Source organism: Aythya ferina, assembly GCF_964211825.1.
Source record: "Aythya ferina genome assembly, chromosome: 1".
NCBI classification, from domain to species: Eukaryota; Metazoa; Chordata; class Aves; order Anseriformes; family Anatidae; genus Aythya; species Aythya ferina.
In genome coordinates this window covers 150,422,065-150,445,176 of record NC_140296.1, presented here as the reverse complement: position 1 = coordinate 150,445,176, position 23,112 = coordinate 150,422,065, and the positions used below count along the sequence as shown (strand labels likewise).

The following is a 23,112-nucleotide window of genomic DNA, read 5'->3' as shown; positions in this document are numbered from 1 at the left end:
AGCTGATCACTGAGAAGGCAGCAAGCCCTACCCTCCCTCTGGGCTTTGGAAACACAGGATTATGGCTCTTGGATATGTCAACGCAGAGGTCAAACCTCTGTGATAAGCATCTGACCTAAAAATGTATTTGGAGAGTTATCTGATGCTTCCTTCCTGGAAAGTAACTGGCATTCTAGTCGTTTTTATTTGTACTGGTTTAGTTTGATCTGGTTACTTACTGTCATTATACGTATGTATGTTAACTGCTTTTCATCTTCAAAGTGCTTTACAAACAGCTATGTGTTTCACAGAATTTGACTCAGGTACTCTGAGGAAGCATGTATTTTTTCACAGATAACAGAGATTTAATCTCTGTGTAGATGGAGAAATGCAATCCAGACTTGCTGATAGAGTTACTACTAGTTACCATATTTCCAGAAATCTCAAAACTGAGTCACAGAGAGAGTTTGAATCTCTTCCCAGAGGCCAAAAAGGAAAGAAGAAAAGACATAAAAATAGTAGAACCCTGTCAGACATTCCTACCACTACGTTGCACTTCTCCCCTTTCTTGGATAACAAATATGAACGCTTATGCACCCCAAAATTAGTGCTTCATCTCTAGATCCTTAGCGAGAACTGTCCAGGTAACTGTGCTTAAACTCTTTGGGTCTGGGAAACAGACCTGCAGAAGTAACAGCTCTTACAAAAAACAGAATAGTCTTTAGAAAAAGAATAAAGGACAAAGGTTGTGACTGCCACTGACATTTTTTACAGTGCCTCTTCAGTATGGTCAGGCTGAGTGAATGATCTGAGCCACTTGCTCTCTTAGGCTCTTTCCTTTTCTGAATTGTGCGTGGTTTGCCTAAGCGTCTGTTTTTCAGAATTATTGGCTGTGAATTAAGAAAAAATAATTGGGATCAGAGCTCTAGCAATAGCTAGATGCAAGTCACTCCACTGCAAGTACATGAAAGCAGGCACTCAACAGCTAAAAGCGTGCAAACATTCATAGCAGTATTCTAGAAATCAGCACGTTATTTTTATACCTAATAATTTTGATCAGATGCCAACAGCACAAGCCACCTCCCTATCTAGGTTTAAAAATCTAGGTTAAAAAAATTCGTTTCATAGCTAGTGCTTTATCTGCACTTCCTATCCATCTTCTTTATTCTTTGCTGAACATTCAGGGTTCCTGCAAGCAGTGATGTCCCATTCATTACCCACTGAAAGTGAAAACAAACAAACAGAACAGACAAACAAACAAACACCACCAAGCCACAGCCAGGATATATTCCTTTTTTTTTTTTTTTTTTTTTATTTAAATGAAATTTATGGACACATTTGAGGTATTTAATCAGTATGTGTTCTCACTTACACACAAGTATTTTTTCAGGTGGTCAGTCGGCATATGTGAAGGAAAGACAAAAAGATACAAAACCATTTCACCAACATGAGGCCAAAAAAGAGCAGACGTTTGACAAGTTTGTGCAAAATATATGAGTAAGAAGGAGCTTACCCCAAATTCAGAATCAGATTTAAGCACATAGGTAAATATTAATTAAATCTGGCCTTAGAAAAACAAAGATTTTTTGAGGAATTTGGAGAAAAGTTCTCATTTTAAGTAGACATTGTCCAAATTATAGGTATTTCATATATTTTGAGACATCAGTTTGAAAAGGTGTATTCTTTGAAAAAGTAATGCAACATTCTGATCAAAAGGAGAAATGCCTACATTTTCATGCAGATATAAACTGATATATTTAATGTTACCCTTTCTTTACATTAATTTAATGTACATTTCTGTACCTTTCAGGACTTAACCACCACAGGAACACATTTCTAAGCATATCATCTCTGAGCTGCCAAAAAGACACAATCAGGACTAGTTTGTGTACAACTCTGTTTTCAGAAAATAAAGAAACAGGCTGGCAACATTTTTCTGTATCACGAAGGGAGCTTTGCTTTTATAGGTGCAGTTTTACAAATCTCTGTCTACCACTTTCCAGAATGGATTTGAGTGAAAGGGTCAGACTTTCTTTGCCCAAAATTTATCCTTTGGACAATCACCAAATAGAGTCCAAAGCATGAGTTGCTTCTTTCACTTTAGAAGAAGCCGTAAAAGAAATTAATTCACAAATGTAGGCTTATTTATTAAAAAAATACTGTCTTTTCAGAAGTAGCAGTATTTTTGTGGGTTTTCTAAGAAAAATGTTGGGAAAGACATGTCATCTACATCTTACCTTTCCCAGTCCAAATGTTTGTAACCCGGTATGTCTCAGGCTAGCAATCAGGAAAAACAGACAATAAAACTTAAAGGAGGAAGCGGGATAAAGCGGAGGGGAGTTTCCTGAAATGGATTTATCTGGTTTTGCTGTCTCCTCGAGTGAAAGGCAAAAGAAAACAGACAAACAGAATAAAAGCTGAATGAAAAGTAGAAGGCAAAAGTTGCTTTGGTTTTAACAAGCCAAAGTTTAGTAGCACAGCTGAAACAACCTAAGCAATATCTATTTGCTTAAGAATCATCTTTAAGTTTTGTGCAGACAACATTTAAAGTCCTTCGACAGATTGAAAATACCTTTATCTTTTTTTCCTAGCTGTTCTCCCTTTTCCTGGTACTCGTTTTAATCTGTAGAAAAATCCCTGGGGTTTTAGTTTTGGTTTGCAGCCGATCTTGAAAGCTTCTGTCTCCAGGGGGCCATTTCCTAGCTGCCCGCCTCCTCAAATTCACTGTAGGGGGATGAAGCTGAGGAGGTTTTAGACTCCCCATCACTGTTGCACTCCCGCAGGGGACCAGGACTGGGACCATCTGGGAGCTCCTTGGCGGAGAGCGTTTCCTTACTGTTAGCCCCCAGGGGATGGCAGTCCAGCAAGCTCTGCAGGTGCTTGATGTAGCTGATTGCAGCTCGCAGGGTCTCCACTTTGCTGAGGCGCTTGTCAGCAAATTCTTTGGGCAGGTGCTCCCTCAGGCGCGTGTAGCCCTCGTTCACGCAGCGCACCCGCTGCCTCTCCCTCTCGTTCCTCTTTCGAATGAAGGCAGGCTCAAAGGAATAGTCATAGACGCCCACGTAGCCAGGGAACGGGATGTAGGGGATGCGACCTGCATGCCCGCCGTAGGCTTGCTCCCAGTAAGACGGGTCCAGGTGGAAGGGAACCCCAAAGGGCTCTCTCAGGGGGACCCCGTGGGGATGCACGTGGCTGCTAGCCAGGGACATAGCTCCCGAAAATGCAATCCTGTTCAACAGTCCATCACCATCTTTACCGCTGTCCATGCTCCGTCCTTTCTCACCAGCGCAAGGTCGGCTCCTGAATTTGGCTTCCAAATCTCGGATCAATCCAAACGAGGAGGAAACATTTGTACAGGTACTCTGCCCCGCAGGCTGTGGATTCCCCCTGCGGTGTGTAAAAACTCAGATCTCAAAGCACCGCGAACATCTCATGAGGTCCACTCCGTGCTTGGCGATCAGCTCTAAGGCTTGATGTTTTTATAGATGCAGGATGCCAGCTAATTTACAGACAGGTATTGAGGACCATCACTCCACACTTTAAACCCTTCTTTTCCTCTGATCTTCATATTTCAAAAGATAATAAGAGGGTTCCTGTGTATTCCTTTTCTCCCTGCTTGAAATTATGACCATAGGAGTTAACGCCAAACATAAATAATCTTCCAGGCTCTAAACACTTCTCATGTATTGTAATCCACAATACCGTTTGATATAATTGTCTCCAAAAGCTGGGTAATTTGCAAAGTTTACAGGGATCTTCAAAGTTTTGGCAGAACTCCTCCCTTTCAGGAACCAAGGATCTTCTGTCATCTGAAAACTACCCAAAGGCTTTTCACAATGAAATCCAAAAGACAACTGCAAGCTTTGTTGTTTCGGCTGCTCTGGTCTAACTGAAACAGCTCACGAGCAGTTTGCAAAACTTATACGGCACGTCTCTAGCTTTCTGGAGAAGCTGAGAGATCTTCAAAGGAAAGAGTGCTCTCTTGTGGTTGCAAGTCATGTCAGATCAAGAATGCTTTTGTGCAAGCACAAGAGGAAAACTGCTTTCTTCACCCGAACAGAGGCCTTATTAAGAAGTACGAGTTCCACAAATTGAACACGAGCATTTTCAAAAAATATGCAACGTTGTGCCTGTCTCTACTCATTGCAGAGCTGTTCTAGTCAGCACCATAAGCACCTGCCTCAGGTAGTCAAATATAGAGATTATGGCCTGGTTGGCTGCTCCAGTGTAGCTGTTTCTAGATGTTCATGTAGATAGGGGCTTACTAGTGGGACCCTACAAAATGCTTTAACTGGGGAGCTGAAAATCCATCTCAGCCGTGCCAGATCCTTGCTGCACCCACCAGTTTGCCTGCAGCTTGCCAAGGAGTGGAGGTAGAGAAAAGAAAAAGACTTTCGGCAGCGAATTTCCTTTCTTTTTTTTGCCACCATCAGTTTGGCGAGTTGAACATTTTGTCTGGGAGATCTGTGGGAAGGGATGGATGTGAAGAGGTACAGGCATGCAGGCTCTGTTAAAACTGCTCTTTTGCTCAAAGTGAAAGTTTCCGCCCTGCTCAGTCTTTCATGCCAAACAGTCCCTGAAGCATGAGTAACTGAAACAACATCCTCCCCTCTGAGAAACACATCTATGTCTCTGCTGAGTCAGAAACCTGCAGCAGTGATGTCAGCGTGCGTTTTCCAGTCAGCTTCTGTAAACCTGCTGGCCCGTTCTGCAGCTTCAAAAAAACAATGCTGCAGGAGCAGTCCAGATAGTAATCTTCAAAGCGTGATGAACGTACACGGAGACTGTTCCAAACACGTAAATGAGAACAGTCCTCTACTCTCATTTATGCCAGGGGCAGGATCAGCACCAAAATGGCTCAAAATCCTGGGCAAGTATCCATCTACTTTCACCTCCGTCACCAACGTTGACTAGCAAGAGACGGTGACTCAAGCTGAAGGTTTCGTAGCATTACCTAATGGTTAGCTAATGCATTTTATGAGAAGTTGAGATCTTATCCGGTCGCAACCAAACGTCTTTCTAAAATGTCTGCCATTGTTTAGATGGGAGGGATGGGTGTGGGGCCAGAATTACTGGGGAACACCCCGTGGTATGTACAACTCAGTTCAGATCAAATAATCAAGACCCCTTCCTGCCTCTTAAATATCTGTGGAGACTCTTGAATGGCATTTGTTTTTCAGCATCACTTGCACTATGAATTTTGCTGTCAGAGAGGTGTGTAGCAGAAGTGTTTTCAGGACAGAATTTTTAAATGAAAATATTGCATTCACTGTAGCACTAAGGTAGGCAAGGACTTAAAGCAAAGATGTTGGCCTCTAAGCAAATAAATGAAGTAGGAAAAGGACGTTTGATGTGTGCAATTATTCTATAGGAAATGCTGTTCTCTGTCATAAGCAGCACAAGCAAAGACCTTCCCCAGTCTAGGATCTTTGCAGCAGCACACAGGGAAACAGCAGCGTCCCTCTTGGGGCTCTCAGGTGACAAAACTTTTCACAGCTCTCCGTGACCCTGCCAGAAGTCCGGCCACATTCAAAAGGCAGGGTTAGGTTTCAGTTCTGTCGTCAAAAACACTATTCTTTGCTGCCAGGCTTCTTTACCGTGTTTACTGTAAATGCAGGTCACCTGCACTTCCCAGGGGGTCAGATCTGCACCTGTGCTGAACAGACACCTGCTCCTCCTGCATGAAAAACCCACCTTGTTAATTGCTTAGAGAAATAAACAGAAAAAAATATTATTACAGGTGAATGTGATCTGTTAACCCATGTGGCTGAAAGAGTTGGTCTCACAGCAGAGCCTGCAGGCTGATCGTGTTTCTGAGCAAGAGAAGCAAGAAAACACACCACAAGCACTCGCTGGGCGTCCTATCTTGTTGACAGATCTCGTGTCACTCCCTCAGACAGGGCTTTGCCCCTGGGCAGGGAGCCACACAAGGCAACACACCACGTGTCCCGTGGCAGGTCCCCTGTTAGAGAGCGAGGAGGGTGAGGGCGCTGCATGGTGCTCATACCCACCTTCACGCAGTGCAGGTCCTTATTGATGTGGCTACGTGCACAGGCTCGGGAAAGCTGTGGGACTGGCCCACATGTTCTTTTTAATTTGATGAGCAGGTGAAGACTGCATGGATAACATCCCTCTTCTAAGAAGAGCTTTTGATCCTCATCCCTAGAATTAGAATTTTCCCAAATCGTTAAGAAATTAGAAGTTTCAATTACAAATTAGAAGTTTCCCAAATTAACTTCTCGTCACACCTTTGCCCGGATGATGCTTTGACTCCCGAATGCCACATCCTCCAAGCTGAAAGGAAGCAGAGGGCCTGGCTGGCTTTCTGGGAGGTAGAAGTCAGGTGTTACTCACTGCTCTACGAATGCAGAAAAGTCCTGCTTCAGAGCTGTTGCAAGAGGATATTCCAGCTCTGAGGTTCTGGAAGCTGTGCTGTTTCCACTTGTATCACATGTTTTGCCTTTTTTTTTTTTTTTTTCTCAGTACAAAGTTTAAATGGGGACACTGGGACATTCCTTACATACTCTGTTGCCTGTGGCATTCAAACAGGTTTCCTTCTTTTTTTTCTTCTTTTCCTTCTGCTTCTTTTTACTGCACTATATGCACCTAATTATCCAGCCAAAACTAAGAGAAAATATTTCCCACATACATAAAAATAAAACATCGAGGCGTCTTCCTTCCAGATATAACTTAGTTGTGGTTTTAACTGCATATATCCTAACACAGTATCTACAAGAACGTAATCTTTGTACAGAGGAACCCTCGACTTGTTCACTCGCTCCCACAAGAATCATGAATAATACTACTGACATTTTTGTGTTAGAGTGACTGCTTTGAATTACTTTGAATTACTCAAAGCAACAGATTCTCCTTGACACCACGTCCCTCGGCGTCTCAAATGAAAGTCATCACTGAAAATATTGTAATAGAAACACAAGCGTCGGCTGAACACATGCAAGTTCACCTACTTCCCAACGGATGAGGTCTCAACTATTTTATCTGTGAACCTGTTACTGAGGAGGAGGAAGAAGAAAACACATCAGGAGTTAAAAAAGGAACCCTCACAACATTATGCATTTCTGATATTTTACTGTTCTGTAATTATACTGAATTCCAGTACTTATTATATATATTGTAGATTGTCTGGGCTCTTACAGTTTATTAACAGATATAAAACTGAAATTAACTGTTTCTCATGTTAACTGCATATCACAGAATTACAGTAAAAACTGCAATTTAGATTGAGATTGAGGAATATAAGAAAGAATTTGTGCTTTGCTAATAGTTCTAGCAGTGTGGGCCATCTCTCTCCAGCTCTTTAGCTCAAAGGGAGTGCTGCATCTAAGTTACAGAGGCTGCGTGCCGTGACTTTAACCAAAATATGGGTGGGCATGCAAAGTGCTAACAACCCCATAAAAGATGGAAGAAAATCTGGATATGTTAAATGGCCGGCCTCAACCATTGTTGTTTGCACAGTTTTCACCCAGTGTAACTGTGCTCACCCTGAGAAAGAGCCCCAGGCAGGTGAACAACAGCAGGAGAGGATGGCTGTGATATGAGGGCATGGTCCTGCAGGACTTCTGCTCATGCCACGGAGAAGTACTAACGCATGCTAACTGCATCTTCTCCCCGTGATTTCAAGAGTCCCCCTTATTTTTCAGGATGTCTCCAGGATATTAATACAACTTGAAAAATAGCTCTGTAATTTGTTCTCACGCAGCAAGTACCACACAGCAAGTCAATAAACTAAGCTTTCAGGGGACGTGACGCAGTTGTCTTATCAAAACACTTCACATATAACACCTGTTTCATATATAAAAAATATCTTCCCTTTCTGAAGAAACGTTTCTGAAATGTGTTTTATCACAATACCTTGGGCATGCAGAATACGTCTCTGCAGACACAGATTAATTTCTCATTCAGTGACACTTCACAGTCCCACTGGCTTCCTTTGATACTGGTGCTTTACGCCAGCAGTTAAACTATCACTTGTTCAAGGGAGGAAAGTGGCTACAAGAAAAGCTGGAACCCTGAAGAAGTCATGCTTGCCAGTAGGAGAAAATACTTATCTGCCTATGACTGCACCCAATCTGGCTCCTAGGTTCAAAGTATTACTATCAGCTCAGAGAGCTGGAATAATGTGAGGATTTCAGAGCAAGGCCAGATCCCTGGTAGGACTGCACTGTCGTAATTGGCATTAAGACGAGCTCAGGACTTGCGGTAACCTGGTGTTTCAGGACAGAGTTGAGATGTATTGAGAACAACTTCAAAGTTGTAAGGATGACAAGGGAAAATGTAATGTCTCCAGTCATCTTCTACGTATTAGAGGATTAGTGTGATGGAAGAGACTTTGGGGCTTGTAGCTGTTCACCAGAGTTTCTAAGAAAGATGCACAGTATTAGCAGCAACCATATGAATGTGTGGTACTACACTCAAAAAATGAAATAAATAATAATAATAATTACAGTTAACCCCCCATCACAAGCTTTACAGTCCATAAAGACCTGAGGCTTTCCTTCTGACTTGGTGAGACCTTTTTTTTGGCTGACTGAGAAACACTTGGTCACGGTTAGAGCATTATTTGGCTTAGTGGAGAACCTGAGGGACTCTCACACAGGTGGTGCTCTAAAAGATGTCATTCCTTTTGGTGACAGATGACAGAAGCCTGGCTTTACTTCACCTTAAAGTGGTCCTCTAGAAGGCAGGCATCTGGTCTAAACTAAGCATGTAGGTCCCAGATACAGGCCAGAGACAGCGAGACAGCTCCATGGGGGATCCTTCTCACGCTGACCCCGGGATGGGACGAAGCACAGCGTGGAGGTGCCTCATTTTCAGACAGCTAAACCCTAAAGAGAGGCTGTTTCCACCCCAAAAAGAACCGCTTGCTGCGTACTGAACTGCAAACACCCTTCCAGATTGTATGTTTAGCGTTTTATTTAGAACACGGGGCAGCCGTTCACCCCTTTACTTCAGCACCGCTTTGGGCAGGGAGGGGGAGGTGTGGGGGATAACGGGGACATCCCAAAGCCTCGCCACAAGAGGCCGGGGCTCGGGGAAGGCGGCGGGGCCGCCCGCTGAGGGGGCTGCGGGCACGGGGCCGAGCCCCGCGGCGCCGCCGCTTCCTGACTGTGGCGCCCGGCGGCGGAAGCGGCTGCAGCCCCCTCCCGCCGCCATCTCCTCCTCCTCCTCCTCCTCCTCCTCCTCCTTCCTCCTCCTCCTCCTCCTCCTCATTCCGGGCCCCGCCCATGAGGCGGTGGTTGCGGCCGGGGCCGGGGCCGGGGCCGGGGCCGGGGGCAGGCGCCTGCCCGAGGGGCTGCGGCGGCTGCGGGCCGGGGCTGCTGCGGGCCCTGATGCGGCTGCGGCCGTCGCCGCTCCGCCGCCGGGAGAGGCCCCGGCCCGGCGCCGGGCCCCGCGCAGCGCAGGTGAGGCGGCCCCGAGGCCCCACCGGGGTGCTCGGGGGGGAGCCATGGGCAGCCCCCGGCAGCCAGGGGCCATCCCGGGACCCTCCCGGGCCTGTGGGTGGCGGTGCCGCGGGGGGAGCTCCGGGGAGGCTGTGCTGTCGGGGTGGGGAAGGGAAGGCTGGGGGCAGGTTGGGCTTTTGGGACTAATTCTGCTAATCCTGGTCACTGCACTCAGATGTGATAAGTGTGTGGTCACAGCACGAGTGGTCGGCGTGTTTAATGCTTATCTTTCGAAGGCAGCGTTTCTACGTCTCGATCTGAGTTTGTTTGCCCAACCCTTTTCTCCACAGTGCAGCCAGTAAGCAGGAATGCTCTTCCTTCTGTTTCCCTCTTTTTCTTTTTTTTTTTTTTTGACCTGCCTTCTATGCTCCCTTCCCCTTCAGGATGAATGAAATGAACCTGAGCCCTGTAGGGATGGACCAGCTGAGCTCGTCCTCTGTCAGCAATGCCCTGCCCGTCTCGGGGAGCCACTTGGGGCTGGCAGCGTCACCCACCCACAACGCCATCCCAGCGCCAGGTAAGGGCAGAGCCCCACCAGGGGTGCTGCAGCTGCTGCCCTGCGTTTTACTGTCAGGTGAAAGCTCGTAGCTGCCTGGCTAAAGCCGTGTCTTCAGCAGGTAATTAGGTGATGGGGAAATGGGGGAGGACAGACCATAAACCATCCCTTATGTGGGAAAACTATAGGGATGCGTACTTAGCAGTCTTATGCCTTAGTGGGAGTCTCCTTTTGTGTTTTGCACTGGGTGGGTGGGTGACAGCGGAGTCCTTTGAAATACGGCCTGTCACTGCACATCTGTCCCCATCTATGTCTATCTTCACTCAGGTGAAAATGATGGTCTTTCACCTGTAAAGCAAAGCTGTTTTCCTAGGTGTTCTTTCAGGGGACACAGACAGAAGTTTGTTACAACTGGGAAGCAGAAGCAGACCCTGCTTAATGTATCCAAGAGAAGATCTCCCCACATTCAGGCATACCTCTCGCTGTTCTGATAACTGATCCATTCTTTGAAGCTTGTCGCCTTACGCTGTCAGTTCCATGTTGTCCTTCCAGAGCGAGCTCCCGAGGAATTAGTAACCTCTTTGCGAGCGTGGTTGTTTATAAGCTCAGGTAGTCCCACTGAATTTAAATTAGCATTTTCTTTTCCAGGCTTGCCTGTTGCGATTCCAAACTTGGGCCCCTCCTTGAGTTCCTTGCCCTCTGCTCTGTCTCTGATGCTCCCAATGGGTATTGGGGATCGAGGAGTGATGTGTGGTATACCAGAGAGAAACTACACCCTACCTCCACCACCATACCCTCACCTGGAGAGCAGCTATTTCAGACACATTCTACCTGGTAAGTGGTCTGTGCTGACGGGTGGGAACAGAGAAGGAAACTGTTTTAAGAGCCATCTGGTTTCTGTCCTGAAGCAGCCAAGCCTGAATATTTAGCAGAGCTGTAAATTCTCTTGAGTTTTCCTGGAGTCTGGTGTGTCATTGACACACCTTCATGTTCAGATCTCTGTTGCTATATGTGTGTATGTGTATGTGAAGAGAATTGTAGGGCAATTGCTATTTAAACTGAACCTTTTATTGCTCCTCCTGTTGTTTTCTTTTAAGGTAAACCAGAAAACAAGGCATGGCTGATTTTGATCTCAGATGACTTGTTGTAGTTTAAAAACTACTGCTGTTTCGTTGTTGTTGTTGCTGTCGTTCTCCTGTAGTCTGAAGTAGCACTTGATAGGCACGTAGTGGTTACAGTAGTTCAGAGCTCGAATTGAACAAGTCATTGGCTGAGGAGTTTGGGCTCTTTCCCACCCCTTTAGTCCATGGCACAGTTTTTCTTCATTTTTATTCAAGGGTGGTTTTCAAAGGCCCAACGTACTGAGTTCTATCGTGATTCCCCTGTAGGGTGCATGTTGAAGTATAAATGTCAAATGTTACATGTTAGTGTATCGAGACATGGATATTCCGGCTTTAAACGTAGACCTTGTTTCATTTTGTAGCTAAGATTGACAGGGTGGAAGGGGTTAGATAAACTTCAAGGTCACCCTGTGAGTGTTGTTGGTTCAGCCTGGATGAGGAAATGAAATACAGCAGCCCGGTTCTCGTCCAACTGCCTGACAGCTAGAGGCTGGGCTTGCCAACTGCTTAGCAGTAACCTTTCCTACTGCTCTGCATGCCCGCCCGTTCTGTGGGCAAAGAGTGGAGGAGGAGACAGTGCATCTGAGGGACAAAGGTATTTGCCATTCTTCTGAGGTGGAATAATGGATGCAGAAATATGTATTTGGTTTGTTTGTTTTGTTTTTAAATAGTCCACTTGATGTTTAGTCAGGTATTTCTTAGGGCTCCCCTGTCAGTCATCATGCTGCCTTCAACATCCTCTTGTTCAAGCGGCAGGGCACCACTGCTCACAGAAATGTTTGATGCAGCTGATGAAATGAAACCATCCATTTATTACTAACTTCTTGGCTTAGCCATTTTTGTGGGGTTGTGTTGCAGGAGGAGTGACCGTGCTTGCATGCTTATAACAACAGACATGTCTGCATGGAAATTTTTTACAGCAACAAATGGCTCAGAGGGTTCAAGGCCAAAAAGAAACACGCTGACTCAGGTCTTGCAGAATCTGCAAAATCTTTCTCTGTCTCCACTGGAAGTACTGTTTACTTGACTGTGCTGATGAATTTCCTCCCAAGATTTTTCAGCTTTGTCTAGTAGGAGAAGCTGGTGCTGTGTAAATACAGGTTAGCGTTTCTCTGTATCCTAAGTCCTGAGGTTGTTTGATGCTGAGGAGCTTTCCAGAACTAGCAGAGAAGATGTTAAGGTTTCTAATTTATATTTAACCGAGCTATTGTTTTGAGGAGAAAAAGCATGCTTTTCATCTAAGGAAAGAGAGCAGATGACTCAGGATACTTTTGAGAGACCTTATCGCGGTCCTTTGGAATTGCAGCTGATGGGCTCTGAGATGCCTCATTTAGTCTCAGAGGAAGGAAGTCGTCATTGTTAAAACTTAAATACCTAAGCAGAAAAAAAGGATGTGTCGTGGACAACTGTTTCTAGCGGAGATGAAACAGGGTTTATCAGATGTTAGATTCTACTGGAAGCCCTCTGTCTTTTCTGAGCTGGTTCTCAAGAAGGAAAAGTAATGCCCAAAATGCAAAGAACCCTGCTGTGGTTCAGAGCCTGGCTTAAATGCTGCCAGAAACTTGGCTCTCTGTCAGAGTGATAGAGGCACGTAACTAGAGACCTGCTCTGCTGGGTGGAAGCTCTGTTTTTGTTGTCAAAAGGTAGTCTGGCAAGAGTGTGGGGTTGGCGTATGTTTGTGAGGAAGGTTTTGGGATCAGTGGTTTTTAATTAGCCATAACATAAGGAGCGTGCCTTCAAGGATTTAGGTCTTAGTGCATTACTCTGCAGCAATGGGGTATTTCTGTGTGAGATTTGAAAACCAACCTATGCCATCTCACCCTCTTCTCTTCTCCCAGGTATCTTATCTTACCTGGCTGACAGACCTCCGCCTCAGTACATCCATCCCAACACTATCAACGTGGACAGCAACTCGGCGCTGTCGGTCCCCAGCAACCCCTCGGCCCTGGACCCCTACCAGCCCGGCGGCGCCGTGGGGCTGGAGCCGGGGCTGGTGTCCATGGACTCCCGCTCGGTCAGCGCGCACGGTGCCCAGAACCTGCACCCCGCCGAGAGCCACGAGGTAGCGCTGGACACCGCCATCAGCATGGAGAGCGTCTCCAGGGTGACCAGCCCCATCTCCACCGACGGCATGGCGGAGGAGCTCACGATGGACGATGTAGCAGGGGAGCACTCGCAGATCCCCAGCGGCTCCCGGAGCCACGAGCCTCTGACCGTGGAGGCGGTGGGGAGCAACCTGGCGTCGGAGGCGGTGGGGCACGGCGGCGTCCTCCCCATTCACAGCAGCACTTTGGACCTCCCCGTCGTCATGGAGCCCGACCACATCGCCGGGCGGGTGACGGGGATAGCGGACAGCACACTAAATGACTCCATTCATACTGTGGCCATGAGCACCAACTCCGTGAGCGTGGCGCTCTCTACCTCACACAACCTAGCTTCCCTGGACTCGGTAGCCTTGCACGAAGTGGGCCTCAGCCTCGAGCCGGTGGCGGTGTCTTCCATCAATCAGGAAGTAGCCATGGGGCCAAGCCACGTGGACGTGTCTGCGGACAATCTGGCTTTCGTACCATCCTCCCTGCAGATGGAAGACTCCAACTCGAACAAGGAGAACATGGCAACCTTGTTCACCATCTGTGAGTGCGCCTTCGCTGCTTTCTTGGGGTTGGGCTCGCCGCGTTGCCGCTGTCCGGAGGGATGGCAGGGCTCTTGCTGCCAGTCTCACAGATTTTGGTGAAACAAACCTCGCTGTTTAACAAGTCCAAAAAAAAATTGGAACATCTGCAGTGGCAGATTAACCTCCAACTCGTGAAAACATCCTGTTATGTCTACGTTGTTCTCTTTGTGTCCCTCTCCCATGCTGCCTTCAGGTTGGAAGCGTAGCTCTTTATGAGCCTCGTGCCTTTAGATGCTGTGCTGGTACTGCCCTTTCAAATAAGACTCTTAATTTTTTAAAGTCCAATCACAAATGACTCTTCTGGCTGTGTTTAAAGACAAAGACAAACACAAGCTGTGCATTTAATCAGGTGGCCATAGCTGTTGAGTTTAACGTTGTGTGGCTTTGTAGAAGTTTTATTAAACCGTGAGCAATCACCATGAAAATGTTGTTCTCAACAGGACCTAAAAAAGAGCAGAGAGGGAGGGAAGTTTTTAATATTTCTAATTGTTCTCATCAAAGGACTTCAGTACAGAGGTTAGTTGATCTCCTAGGAAAAGAGGAGCACTGCACACTGTATTCTCTCAGTCCTGTCATAGTTGAAGGAGGGGTGTTTGAGCACAGTGAAGTTCTCGTTTGCAGGGATGGAGATCTGAACTTCCACCCGCAGCTTGTCTGGCGTCCTGCCACCGAAGCGTAAGGCCAGCTTTTCTGTGTGGTTGTCTCAGTCGTGGCAGCATTGCTGCCTGCTCCTCCTGCACCCGAACTGGTGGAGGGGCAGTTGTTTCAGAGCCTCTGGATGGTTCTTCATCACCGACAAGGCAGAAATCAGGGCCTTTTTCAGAAAGATTTTTACCGTGTTCCTAAGTAGGACGAAAAAAAGTGTGCCTTTGCTGCAGACCTAAATGTTTGTGAAACAGAGGACACTTTTTGGTCATCTTTGCTTACAGTTCTGGCTCTCTGAATCAGAGCAGTAATCACTCTGATTTTTATGCATTATTTGGCAAGGACAGAAGTAGAAATTCACATGCCAAATAATGTTTTTTTGTTTGTTTTCTGCAGTTCTTAAAAAGGTAGGAACCCCTAAACCTTTCCAAGTGGCTGTGTCACATGCCTACAACTTGCATTTTTTCCTTTTTGCCCCTTCCTGGAGCTACTCCACAGCTCCCTGGTGGCCTGAGGTAGGCAAGGCTTAAAAACAGCTACAACAAGTTTCTCCTTACTCGGGTCTGGCTGTTGTGGCTGTTGCACTCGTACACGTGAGGCAATTCTAATATAAACTCTACCTGCTAATTTAGTGGGCACCTTCCTGCCTGTAATTGCAGAGTTGCTCGAACTGTGCTTCGTGTGGGGTCAGATTCCAGCACGCTGATCTCGCTCTCTCTCCAAAAATCTCTTCAAAAAAAAAATAAGGGAGCTGTTGTTTACGCCTGCTGAAGACTGCTTCTGTGATAGGTGTTTGTGCTGGAGTTGGGCCATCATGGGGCCAAAGAAGGTCTTTGTGGAGACCCTGCTTAATTAACTGAGCGTCTTTCTTTAGGAGAATGATTTGTCAGGAGAGCGTTTCCTGAGTAGGTGTTGGTTGCTCCATTCATGGAGAATTAAAATGATGTCTTTTTTTTGAGGTGAGAGCGTTTTACGATGTGCTTTTTCCTGAAGTTGTTGGGCCAAGGACTTTCAGTGGTTTATTTTTCAGTGGCTCTGTCCCATCACTGCTCCTGTAGGGACAGCCTAGAGGTCATCAGGCAGGCAGGTTTTCCTCGTGGTTGATGTGAATTTGCTAGGAACGGTGACGTGCTGGTGCCCACCTGCCTGTAACAGGAGGGTTTGCAGTCTTCTGAGCAAAAAGCTCCTCAAACTGGTGAGTTAAAGCAGCTAGAAACAGGCTTGGGCAGGAGCTGAGCTAGAACATGCCGGCGGGGAGCTGATCGCAGCACGGGGGCTGTTTCATCTGTTTCATCCCTGCTGTCCCTTCCCCTCCCTGCAGGGTGCACGCTGTGTGACAAGGCGTACCCATCGGACTGCCCGGATCACGGGCCCGTCACCTTCGTCCCGGACACCCCGATAGAGAGCCGAGCCAGGCTCTCCCTCCCGAAGCAGCTGCTCCTCCGGCAGTCTCTCATGGGAGCCGAAGTGGGTAAGAACCAGCTGACTGTTTGTTCCTGCACAGCAGTTTGTAATACGCTCACCACCTGAAATCCCAAACTGTAGGGATTTTAATATGGGAAAGAAACACTGCAAGGCAGAGGCTCTTCTGTAATCACCCCGGCTTCTCTTGTTCAAGAGCTTCTTGTCCTCCAGTTGCTGTTTAGACGTCAGCTAGGGGTGCTGCCACGCAGCGTTACTCTAACACTTGATAAGGTCAAGCACAAGCAAGGTATGGTGTTTATTTTTATCATGTGCTAAACAGGCCAGGCACAGCTTTGATAAGAAAAAAAAACACTACAGCACTTGCAGTCTGGGGGAAGATACCGAGTAGAAATAAAGGAAGAGATTTCTGTCTGCTTGTTCATCAGCTTGGTTTGCTACCTGTGGGTCTTCAAGATGCTGTCATTGGAGAATTGATCACGAGTGCTTCTTTTTTCCCCCCCCTCCGTTTACATTTGGCATGTAGACTGTGACCTTGTCATTGGATGTGGACCTTGTAACTGTGTTACACGCCCTTGTCACCTGGAAGCCGAAGAGCACAGTGCAATCCCCTAAGGACCTGAAGGCTAGAGAAGAATGTGATTATCGGCTCGTTTAGTGCTGCTGCTTGTTGAGCGTAGATTACACTTGTTCTTTTCAAGCTCCACTAGTTCCCAGTTTATTCCTGAAAGCTATGCGGTGTGTTCATGTAGCTCTCTCTATGTAAATGTTTAATAATAAATAATATACACGCAGGAATCCCTCTGCCCATGACAGAAATACAGCTGCCTCTGGGGAGAAATGCAGAAGCTGCTTAACAATGCCCAGCAACAATTCTGGAAATTCCTGGGGATTAGGTAGGCGAAATGTAGTTCCTGAAACTAGGTATTTCTGCTTCTGCAGAAAGTGCCACGGAAACTTTTAATTGGTGCAAGTGGCTAGGCTCTTAGTTGTATAGCTTACTAAAAAGTAAATTGCCTGCTTTTGACAGACGAAATGAGTATTTGTAATTACAGCAAAGCGGCTCCCGATAGTGTCATGTGGTGGTGGTGGTTCTTGTCTCTGCATTAGGTGTGTTCTACATGTGAAATAGAAGCTTTGATGATCTTATGCCTAGATAATCCCCCCCCCGGAGCGTTACCTCATAAGCCTCCCAGCTTTTTGTTAAGCATCCTTCGTCGTTTAAATCATTGATTTCTGCAGATGTCGGTCTTCTACTGCTAGGTGTGTGGACGCGAGAAACCATTCCTGTAAGGACTTGTTTTGGACCTCTGATCGGGCAGCAGAGCCATTCTCTGGAGGTGGCTGACTGGACAGACAAAGCAGCCAGTCACATCTGGAAGGTCGGTGGTGTTACGGTTACGGGCTCTGCAGGCATGACTTTATCTGGTGAAATGACACAGCAGCTTTCACATTATCATCCTTGCCAAAACCAAAAAACTAAAGCAGTTTGATTGCTTAAGGCTTAATCTCAGCAGAGCAGAGCTGTATATCGCGTGATATATGCTGGTAGTCAGTCCTGACCTCCACCAAACATCTTTAATGCTTTTTCTTTCCAAGGGCTGCACGTGGTTTCCAGTATTTGTGTGGAGTTGCAGCAGAGATTGGATATGAATTTCTAGGCAGCACTTGTTTGTTTTGTGTTGCTTATAGAAAGTTTCCACAGGTGATAAATCACTTGGTGTAGGGAAGCTGCTTTACAGCTTTCTTTTTCCCATCATTTCATGTTGAGAAAATAAAATTGATCTATATAAATAAAGTAGGCACCGTGTGCCCAGGTGCTATTATTCACAAGACGTGGCTTGGAAGAAAATGAACTAGATGCATTGCTGCTGGGAGCTGAAGGTGGTGAGCGGGGAAAGCTGCTGATAAACGGTTTTTCTAGTCTCCTGGGGAGCAGAAAGGTCAAGATTTCTGTGTGAAGGGGAAAGTAGGGTGTAAGAACAGGGCTGTTGGTCTTGGCAGCAGCAATGGTGACCTCCTGGTGCATTCTAGTTAAACACATCCTCTCTTAAAGGAAGAAACTCTCTTTCACTGTGTTTGTTGCTGCATTTCATCCTAAGATTGCATCCGTTTCTCCTGGTAGATCTATCACAATGGTGTCTTGGAGTTCTGCATCATTACAACGGATGAAAATGAATGTAACTGGATGATGTTTGTACGCAAAGCCAGGTGAGAGCCACCTATACTGTGCTAAGTAGCTGGGAGTCTGGGCTCACAGCCGGCTGTGCTGGCTGCCCAGACAGCTCCTGAGCTTGGGACCTGCAGGAGTTATCCAGGTGTCTTGGAGTGAGGGGAGAGAGTGAAGCAGGACCCTGTAGAGAATATAACAGGGGAACCTGTAGACACGCTGTAGTAAAACAGCCCCAAACCTGAATGCTTTCTTGGGTTTCAAATATTGGGAACCAAATATATGTAAGGTACAGCTTCAGAAGATGAGTTATCACATCTTGCAAATGGTGTTCAAGAATTAGGTTTGAAGATAAATTTGCTTTAAGACTTGCCTGATATCTTCTCTCATGTGTTCTCTGTTGCTTAAGGGGGTTGTTATGAAAAACAGAAGTATTTTTTTAGTTCCTTTAGTGATGCTAAACTCTTTTCCCTCAGCCCACTCCAGTGTCTATTAATAACTTTGTCAGTAAGATACCACAGTTTTGTTTGATGGAGCAGATTGGTTTTTAAGGTCCAGTTTTCCTTTACTTTCCTTTAAAATAAAGAAAGACAGAAGTGACAGATGTGATTTTTTATAATGTGCTGGCAAGCACTGAGGTTCTCATTACCTATTTATAGGAATCTTCTTTTTCTTTTTTTCCCTCTTTCTGTATTTCTGGAGCACTTTTTTCATAACTCTCTTTATTGCTATAGGAACCGGGAAGAGCAGAATCTGGTAGCTTATCCTCACGACGGAAAAATTTACTTCTGCACCTCCCGGGACATCCCACCTGAACACGAGCTTCTCTTTTATTACAGCCGGGACTACGCACGCCAGCTCGGTAAGGAAGCACTGGGCTTTGTGGGCCTTGCGGGGACTACCCAGCATGAATTGCCTTTTGCTGTGACTTGGGAGTGCTTGGTGTTCCTTGTCAGTCCCGAGTGGTGTACATCAGAGTTGTCTTTTCCATTTACTCCTGAAAGGAGCTGGAGGGAAGATGGCTCCAGCTGGCTTTGCTACCCCAAAGTGCCTCCCTAAAAGCCATGCTTTGTGCCCAAAGGTGTCCCCGAACATCCAGACGTGCACATCTGCCACTGTGGAAAGGAGTGCGCTTCCTACGCGGACTTCAAGGCCCATCTGAGCAGCCATATCCACAGCCACCTCCCCAGCCAGGGCCACAGCAGCAGCCACGGGCCAGGCCACGGCAAGGAAAGGAAGTGGAAGTGCTCCATGTGCCCCCAGGCTTTCATCTCCCCTTCCAAGCTCCACGTCCACTTCATGGGGCACATGGGCATGAAGCCGCACAAGTGCGATTTCTGCAGCAAAGCTTTCAGCGACCCCAGCAACTTACGGACGCACCTCAAGATACACACAGGTGAGGGCTGGGGACCTGTGCTCATAAAAACACTGGGGCAGGGCCCGTTCCTTCGTCCCTGGGCCAGCTGGCGGGGTGTAGCTCGTGTCCATAAAGCCAAACTCTTTCCCCTCTTCTCAGAGCAGCACCCTGACTGGCTACAGGAATGAGCCCTGTGCTAATCACGGGGCATGGTCTCAGAGAGCTCTGGTTGGCATGGGGTAGGACAGTGCTTGTAGGGCAGTGCTTAGCCCTGTGTTCTGACTGATAGTTCAGTTCTGTGCCCAAAAGACTGTTGGTTAAGTGTTTTGTGCATTACAGTTGGGAAGAATTGTCAGGCTTTGTCTGAAAGACAGAAATCCCTTATTCCCTCCCAGCAGCTATGGTACAGCAAGGCTTCCCTTCTGCTTATGAGAAGCCAACTGGGTTGAAGAGCTTGTAGCGGGGACAGTTGTACGCTTAACTGTGGGGCTGAGACCTCTCCCCTCGTTCCTGCTTGGTTTTTCGTCTTAAGCAAAGGGCACAAGACCAAAATTGGTGAGTGAAGCAGATAAAGCTCAGCGCTGTCACTCATCAAAGCTTAAAAGTCTGAGTGTGCTGTCAACTTCTGTGTGCATTTGGGTATCACTAGGGGCTTTGGAGATAAAGGAAGAATTGTCAGAAGATCTGAGAATGAAAAAGAGGAGGAAAAAACAGTGAAAGATTTTTCAGCTGTGTGAGAACATGATAGAGGGTAAGAAAATGCATTTAACATAGGGTGAGAAGAGGGGAGAGGGTGAAGAGCCAGTCCAGCAAGAGGCATGTGGGTATTTTTCCTCTGTTCTTTCAGTAAGGTTGGGAGTATTTCTGGCAGTGGAGGAACTACAGATAGATAACTAGAAAAATGGGATTAAAGCAGGTTACCAAAGAGCCAGTGAGCTTTGTATGCGTGTGTTAGATAAGAGCGCTTGTTTTTTTCTAGCCAGTATCTGTGTTTAGGGTCCGGTAAGGCATCGGAGACAGTTCCTATGGGAAATGAGTGGAGATAAGGTACTGTACATTAATACATCCCTGATGGTTACGATTAAAAAGGAGGCTACCCTTATTTTTACTCAAGAATTCATCTTGGATAACCCTAGTCTTATTGGATGTTTGCCTGAATCCCTGCTGGAAAACTTACTAGACCCTTGGTGATGTTTTGAGACCTCACACAGGGAGGCATGGTTGGTGTAGACAAGTGGTGGAAAGTTTGACTTTCAGGGAAGGGGAGAAGAGGAATCAGTCAAGGGTTTTTAGAAGGACAAAGCGCAGTGCCATGCACCACGGGAAGGGTTCAGTGTTGCAGAAGTGTTTAAAGTTTCAGAAGCGGCCAGGCTTGCTTACTGTCAGTCTGTGGCTGTCCGTGTGTCCTCGCAGGCCAGAAGAATTACCGCTGTACCCTCTGCGACAAGTCGTTCACCCAGAAGGCTCACCTGGAATCGCACATGGTCATCCACACCGGGGAGAAGAACCTGAAGTGCGATTACTGTGAAAAGCTCTTCATGCGGAGGCAGGACCTCAAGCAGCACGTACTCACTCACACGCAGTAAGTGGTCTTTGGGGACGTGTGGGGCTGCGGTAAATAACGAAGCTTCACGGCCTGAAAATTTGCAGCGTGCAAAGCGTTTGGCCCGGGGAGTGTAGGTTCAGCCTGTAGAATAGCAGAGATGTCGGTCTGGATGAGTGCCTCGGTACTTGGCCTGCTGCTGCTGCGCCTGGCCTGGCCGAGTGTTTGTTTGCAATCCTTCCACGACAAAGGAAATTCCAGGCACGCACCCTGTCTTGTGAAATAGCACGCTGGAGCGCTCCTCGCTTTGAAGAGGGGGTCAGGCAGTCGATGTGCATTTAGCTCGCTGCTGAGAACTGTCTCTGAGTCCCAGCATGAGAAATCAAACTCCTCAGTACTGTTATTCCCAGCTGGTAGTGGTCTCTCTCTCTGTCTGCACCTGGGGGAGTGGATCTGCTCCCACCTGTTACTTCCACCCCAAGCCTCGTTTGTGCTCTTTGCCCCTTCTGTAGGGGGAGATGCCCACGGGCAGGGCAGGGCAGGGCAGGGCAGGGCAGGTCTCCATCCACCTCCCCCATTTCTCTGTAGCTCTCCCAGCCCCTCAGCTCTCTGCCAGGCCCTTGGCTCTGAGGCTTTTATCCATCCTGTTTGGAGTTACTCCCAGTCCAAGTTCCTCCCTTACAGGCTGCTTGCCCAAAGCTAATCCCTCTGCTTGTCTCATTTTCGGCATCTGGTTCTTGTACGCACTTCAGATCAGCTTGCTGCTGCTTTCCTGCTGCCTAGGAGACAGCACAGTGCAGCTAGCACCAGGGAGGGAGGGAGGAAGAGACTTGCTTTGCTGCTTGATCTTACAACCAGAGCTGGGAGCACTGCTGCTGGGAAGCTTTTTGCACAGTCATCTGCAGAATTTGACTGCTGCAGTCTGGTAATGCTCCGCTCAGCATTTATGGCTGAGGTTTGCTACCACTCAGCAGCTTTGTTCATTTTTGTTGTATGTTTGTGTTTTTTTCTCGTTCCTGTTTGCGCAGGATGGGAAGCAGGGAGAATAACCCATCCACCACGGCAATACCTCTGTCCTTGCCAAAACATGGAGCTGAACCAGGGTTTGGTCTTACTTCAAAAGACAAACAAACAAAAACCTTGCCGAATTCTTTTTAAACTTATCATCAGAAAAGATAAACATTGGTTGCACGCTAGGAGTTAACCCAAAAAGCTTGACTTTGGCCAGTGGTGGGGGAGTAGAGAAGAAGGGCTTTGTGAACATGCTGCTTTCTGAGAGAAAACTGAACAGCGTTTACACTTCAGTGCTGTAGTAATGCTGGCAACCCCCTTTTCTCTTTAATACAGCACCAGCTGCCTTGCTGCAGAAGCAAACTAACTTTTTTTTTTTTTTTTTTTGTCTGGCAGAGAACGGCAGATCAAGTGCCCCAAGTGTGACAAGCTGTTCCTGAGGACAAATCACCTGAAGAAGCATCTCAACTCACATGAAGGAAAGAGGGACTATGTCTGTGAAAAATGCACCAAGGCTTACCTAACCAAATATCACCTCACTCGCCACTTAAAAATATGTAAAGGTCCCACGTCCAGCCTGTCAGCCCCGGAGGAGGAAGAGGAGGATTCCGAGGAGGAATTAATAGACTCAATGAGGACTGAAGACTGTAGGATTAACAACGGAGTCTATTCAGCAGGTGATGCCCTCACTGGACACAAATGAAGAAAAGGGAGAGGGAAATTTTATTGGATATTAAAACTGGGGGGGAAAAAAAAAAAAAAAAACAACTCTTGTTTCCCCAGTCAACAGCGTATATCAAATTCCTTTTGTTTTGGTCTCCCCACTACCGCCACTTAATGAACTCTGTAGCCAAAACACTGAACGAGAACGGATCACGCACTTACAGAAGGAAAGGTGAGGAACGGAGCTGTTTCACACACGCTGTGCATACTTCTTTTCCAAATCACTCAGATTAATCCATCCAGCGCTAGGACACACGACACACCTCGCATCGTCCTTTGAGTGAAGAGCCACAACCCAGAAACGTAGCCGAGTGGTCACCGTAACCTGTAAGCCAACTGTCCTCAACTGCCAAAGCCCCGACAGTAAGAGAAACAAACAGAAATGCTGGTGGCAGTTGATGTATTTTTCTCTTTAATACTTTTTAACTGAAGGATGTGGTTTGGCACAGAGCAAAGAATGTCAGTGCTCAGGGTTCCTTCTAAACATAAAAAATAATGTTTTGGTTGGAA

At 46.8% G+C, this 23,112-nt stretch overlaps 2 protein-coding genes across 4 annotated transcripts; one reads left to right on the top strand and one right to left on the bottom strand.

Annotated features, from left to right (window-relative positions):
* Positions 1–725: 725 nt before the first annotated feature.
* On the bottom strand, positions 726–6,364 carry ASCL4 (achaete-scute family bHLH transcription factor 4). Of its 2 annotated transcripts, XR_014698631.1 has the most exons (3): positions 6,228–6,364; positions 2,552–6,141; positions 726–869 (listed from the first exon to the last, which is right to left on the bottom strand). XR_014698631.1 is itself a non-coding variant. In XM_084538276.1 (2 exons), the coding sequence occupies exon 2, from the start codon at positions 3,243–3,245 to the stop codon at positions 2,679–2,681; it is 567 nt and encodes a 188-aa protein (XP_084394402.1). In that variant the 5' UTR covers positions 3,246–6,141; positions 6,228–6,364; the 3' UTR covers positions 1,272–2,678. The 2 variants fall into 2 exon arrangements, 1 of the variants encoding a protein (XP_084394402.1); XM_084538276.1 differs by lacking the exon at positions 726–869 and having other exon boundaries at positions 1,272–6,141.
* Positions 6,365–9,246: 2,882 nt separating this feature from the next.
* On the top strand, positions 9,247–22,648 carry PRDM4 (PR/SET domain 4). 2 transcript variants are annotated; one of them, XM_084520692.1, is made up of 11 exons: positions 9,247–9,401; positions 9,824–9,957; positions 10,585–10,770; positions 12,896–13,690; positions 15,698–15,847; positions 17,062–17,180; positions 17,924–18,009; positions 18,703–18,830; positions 19,050–19,364; positions 20,739–20,907; positions 22,276–22,648. In XM_084520692.1, exons 2-11 carry the CDS (start codon positions 9,825–9,827, stop codon positions 22,580–22,582), a joined length of 2,388 nt encoding a protein of 795 aa, XP_084376818.1. In that variant the 5' UTR covers positions 9,247–9,401; position 9,824; the 3' UTR covers positions 22,583–22,648. The 2 variants fall into 2 exon arrangements, with proteins under 2 accessions (XP_084376818.1, XP_084376817.1); XM_084520691.1 differs by having other exon boundaries at positions 17,041–17,180.
* Positions 22,649–23,112: the final 464 nt, after the last annotated feature.

Excerpts from the sequence above, each read along its gene's own strand:
- ASCL4 (XM_084538276.1), bottom strand. The coding sequence starts at position 3,245 with ATGGACAGCGGTAAAGATGGTGATGGACTGTTGAACAGGATTGCATTT.
- PRDM4 (XM_084520691.1), top strand. The coding sequence starts at position 9,825 with ATGAATGAAATGAACCTGAGCCCTGTAGGGATGGACCAGCTGAGCTCG. Across the intron at positions 9,958-10,584 it reads CAACGCCATCCCAGCGCCAG|GCTTGCCTGTTGCGATTCCA; the intron begins GTAAGGGCAGAG and ends TTTCTTTTCCAG. Across the intron at positions 13,691-15,697 it reads GGCAACCTTGTTCACCATCT|GGTGCACGCTGTGTGACAAG; the intron begins GTGAGTGCGCCT and ends CCCTCCCTGCAG.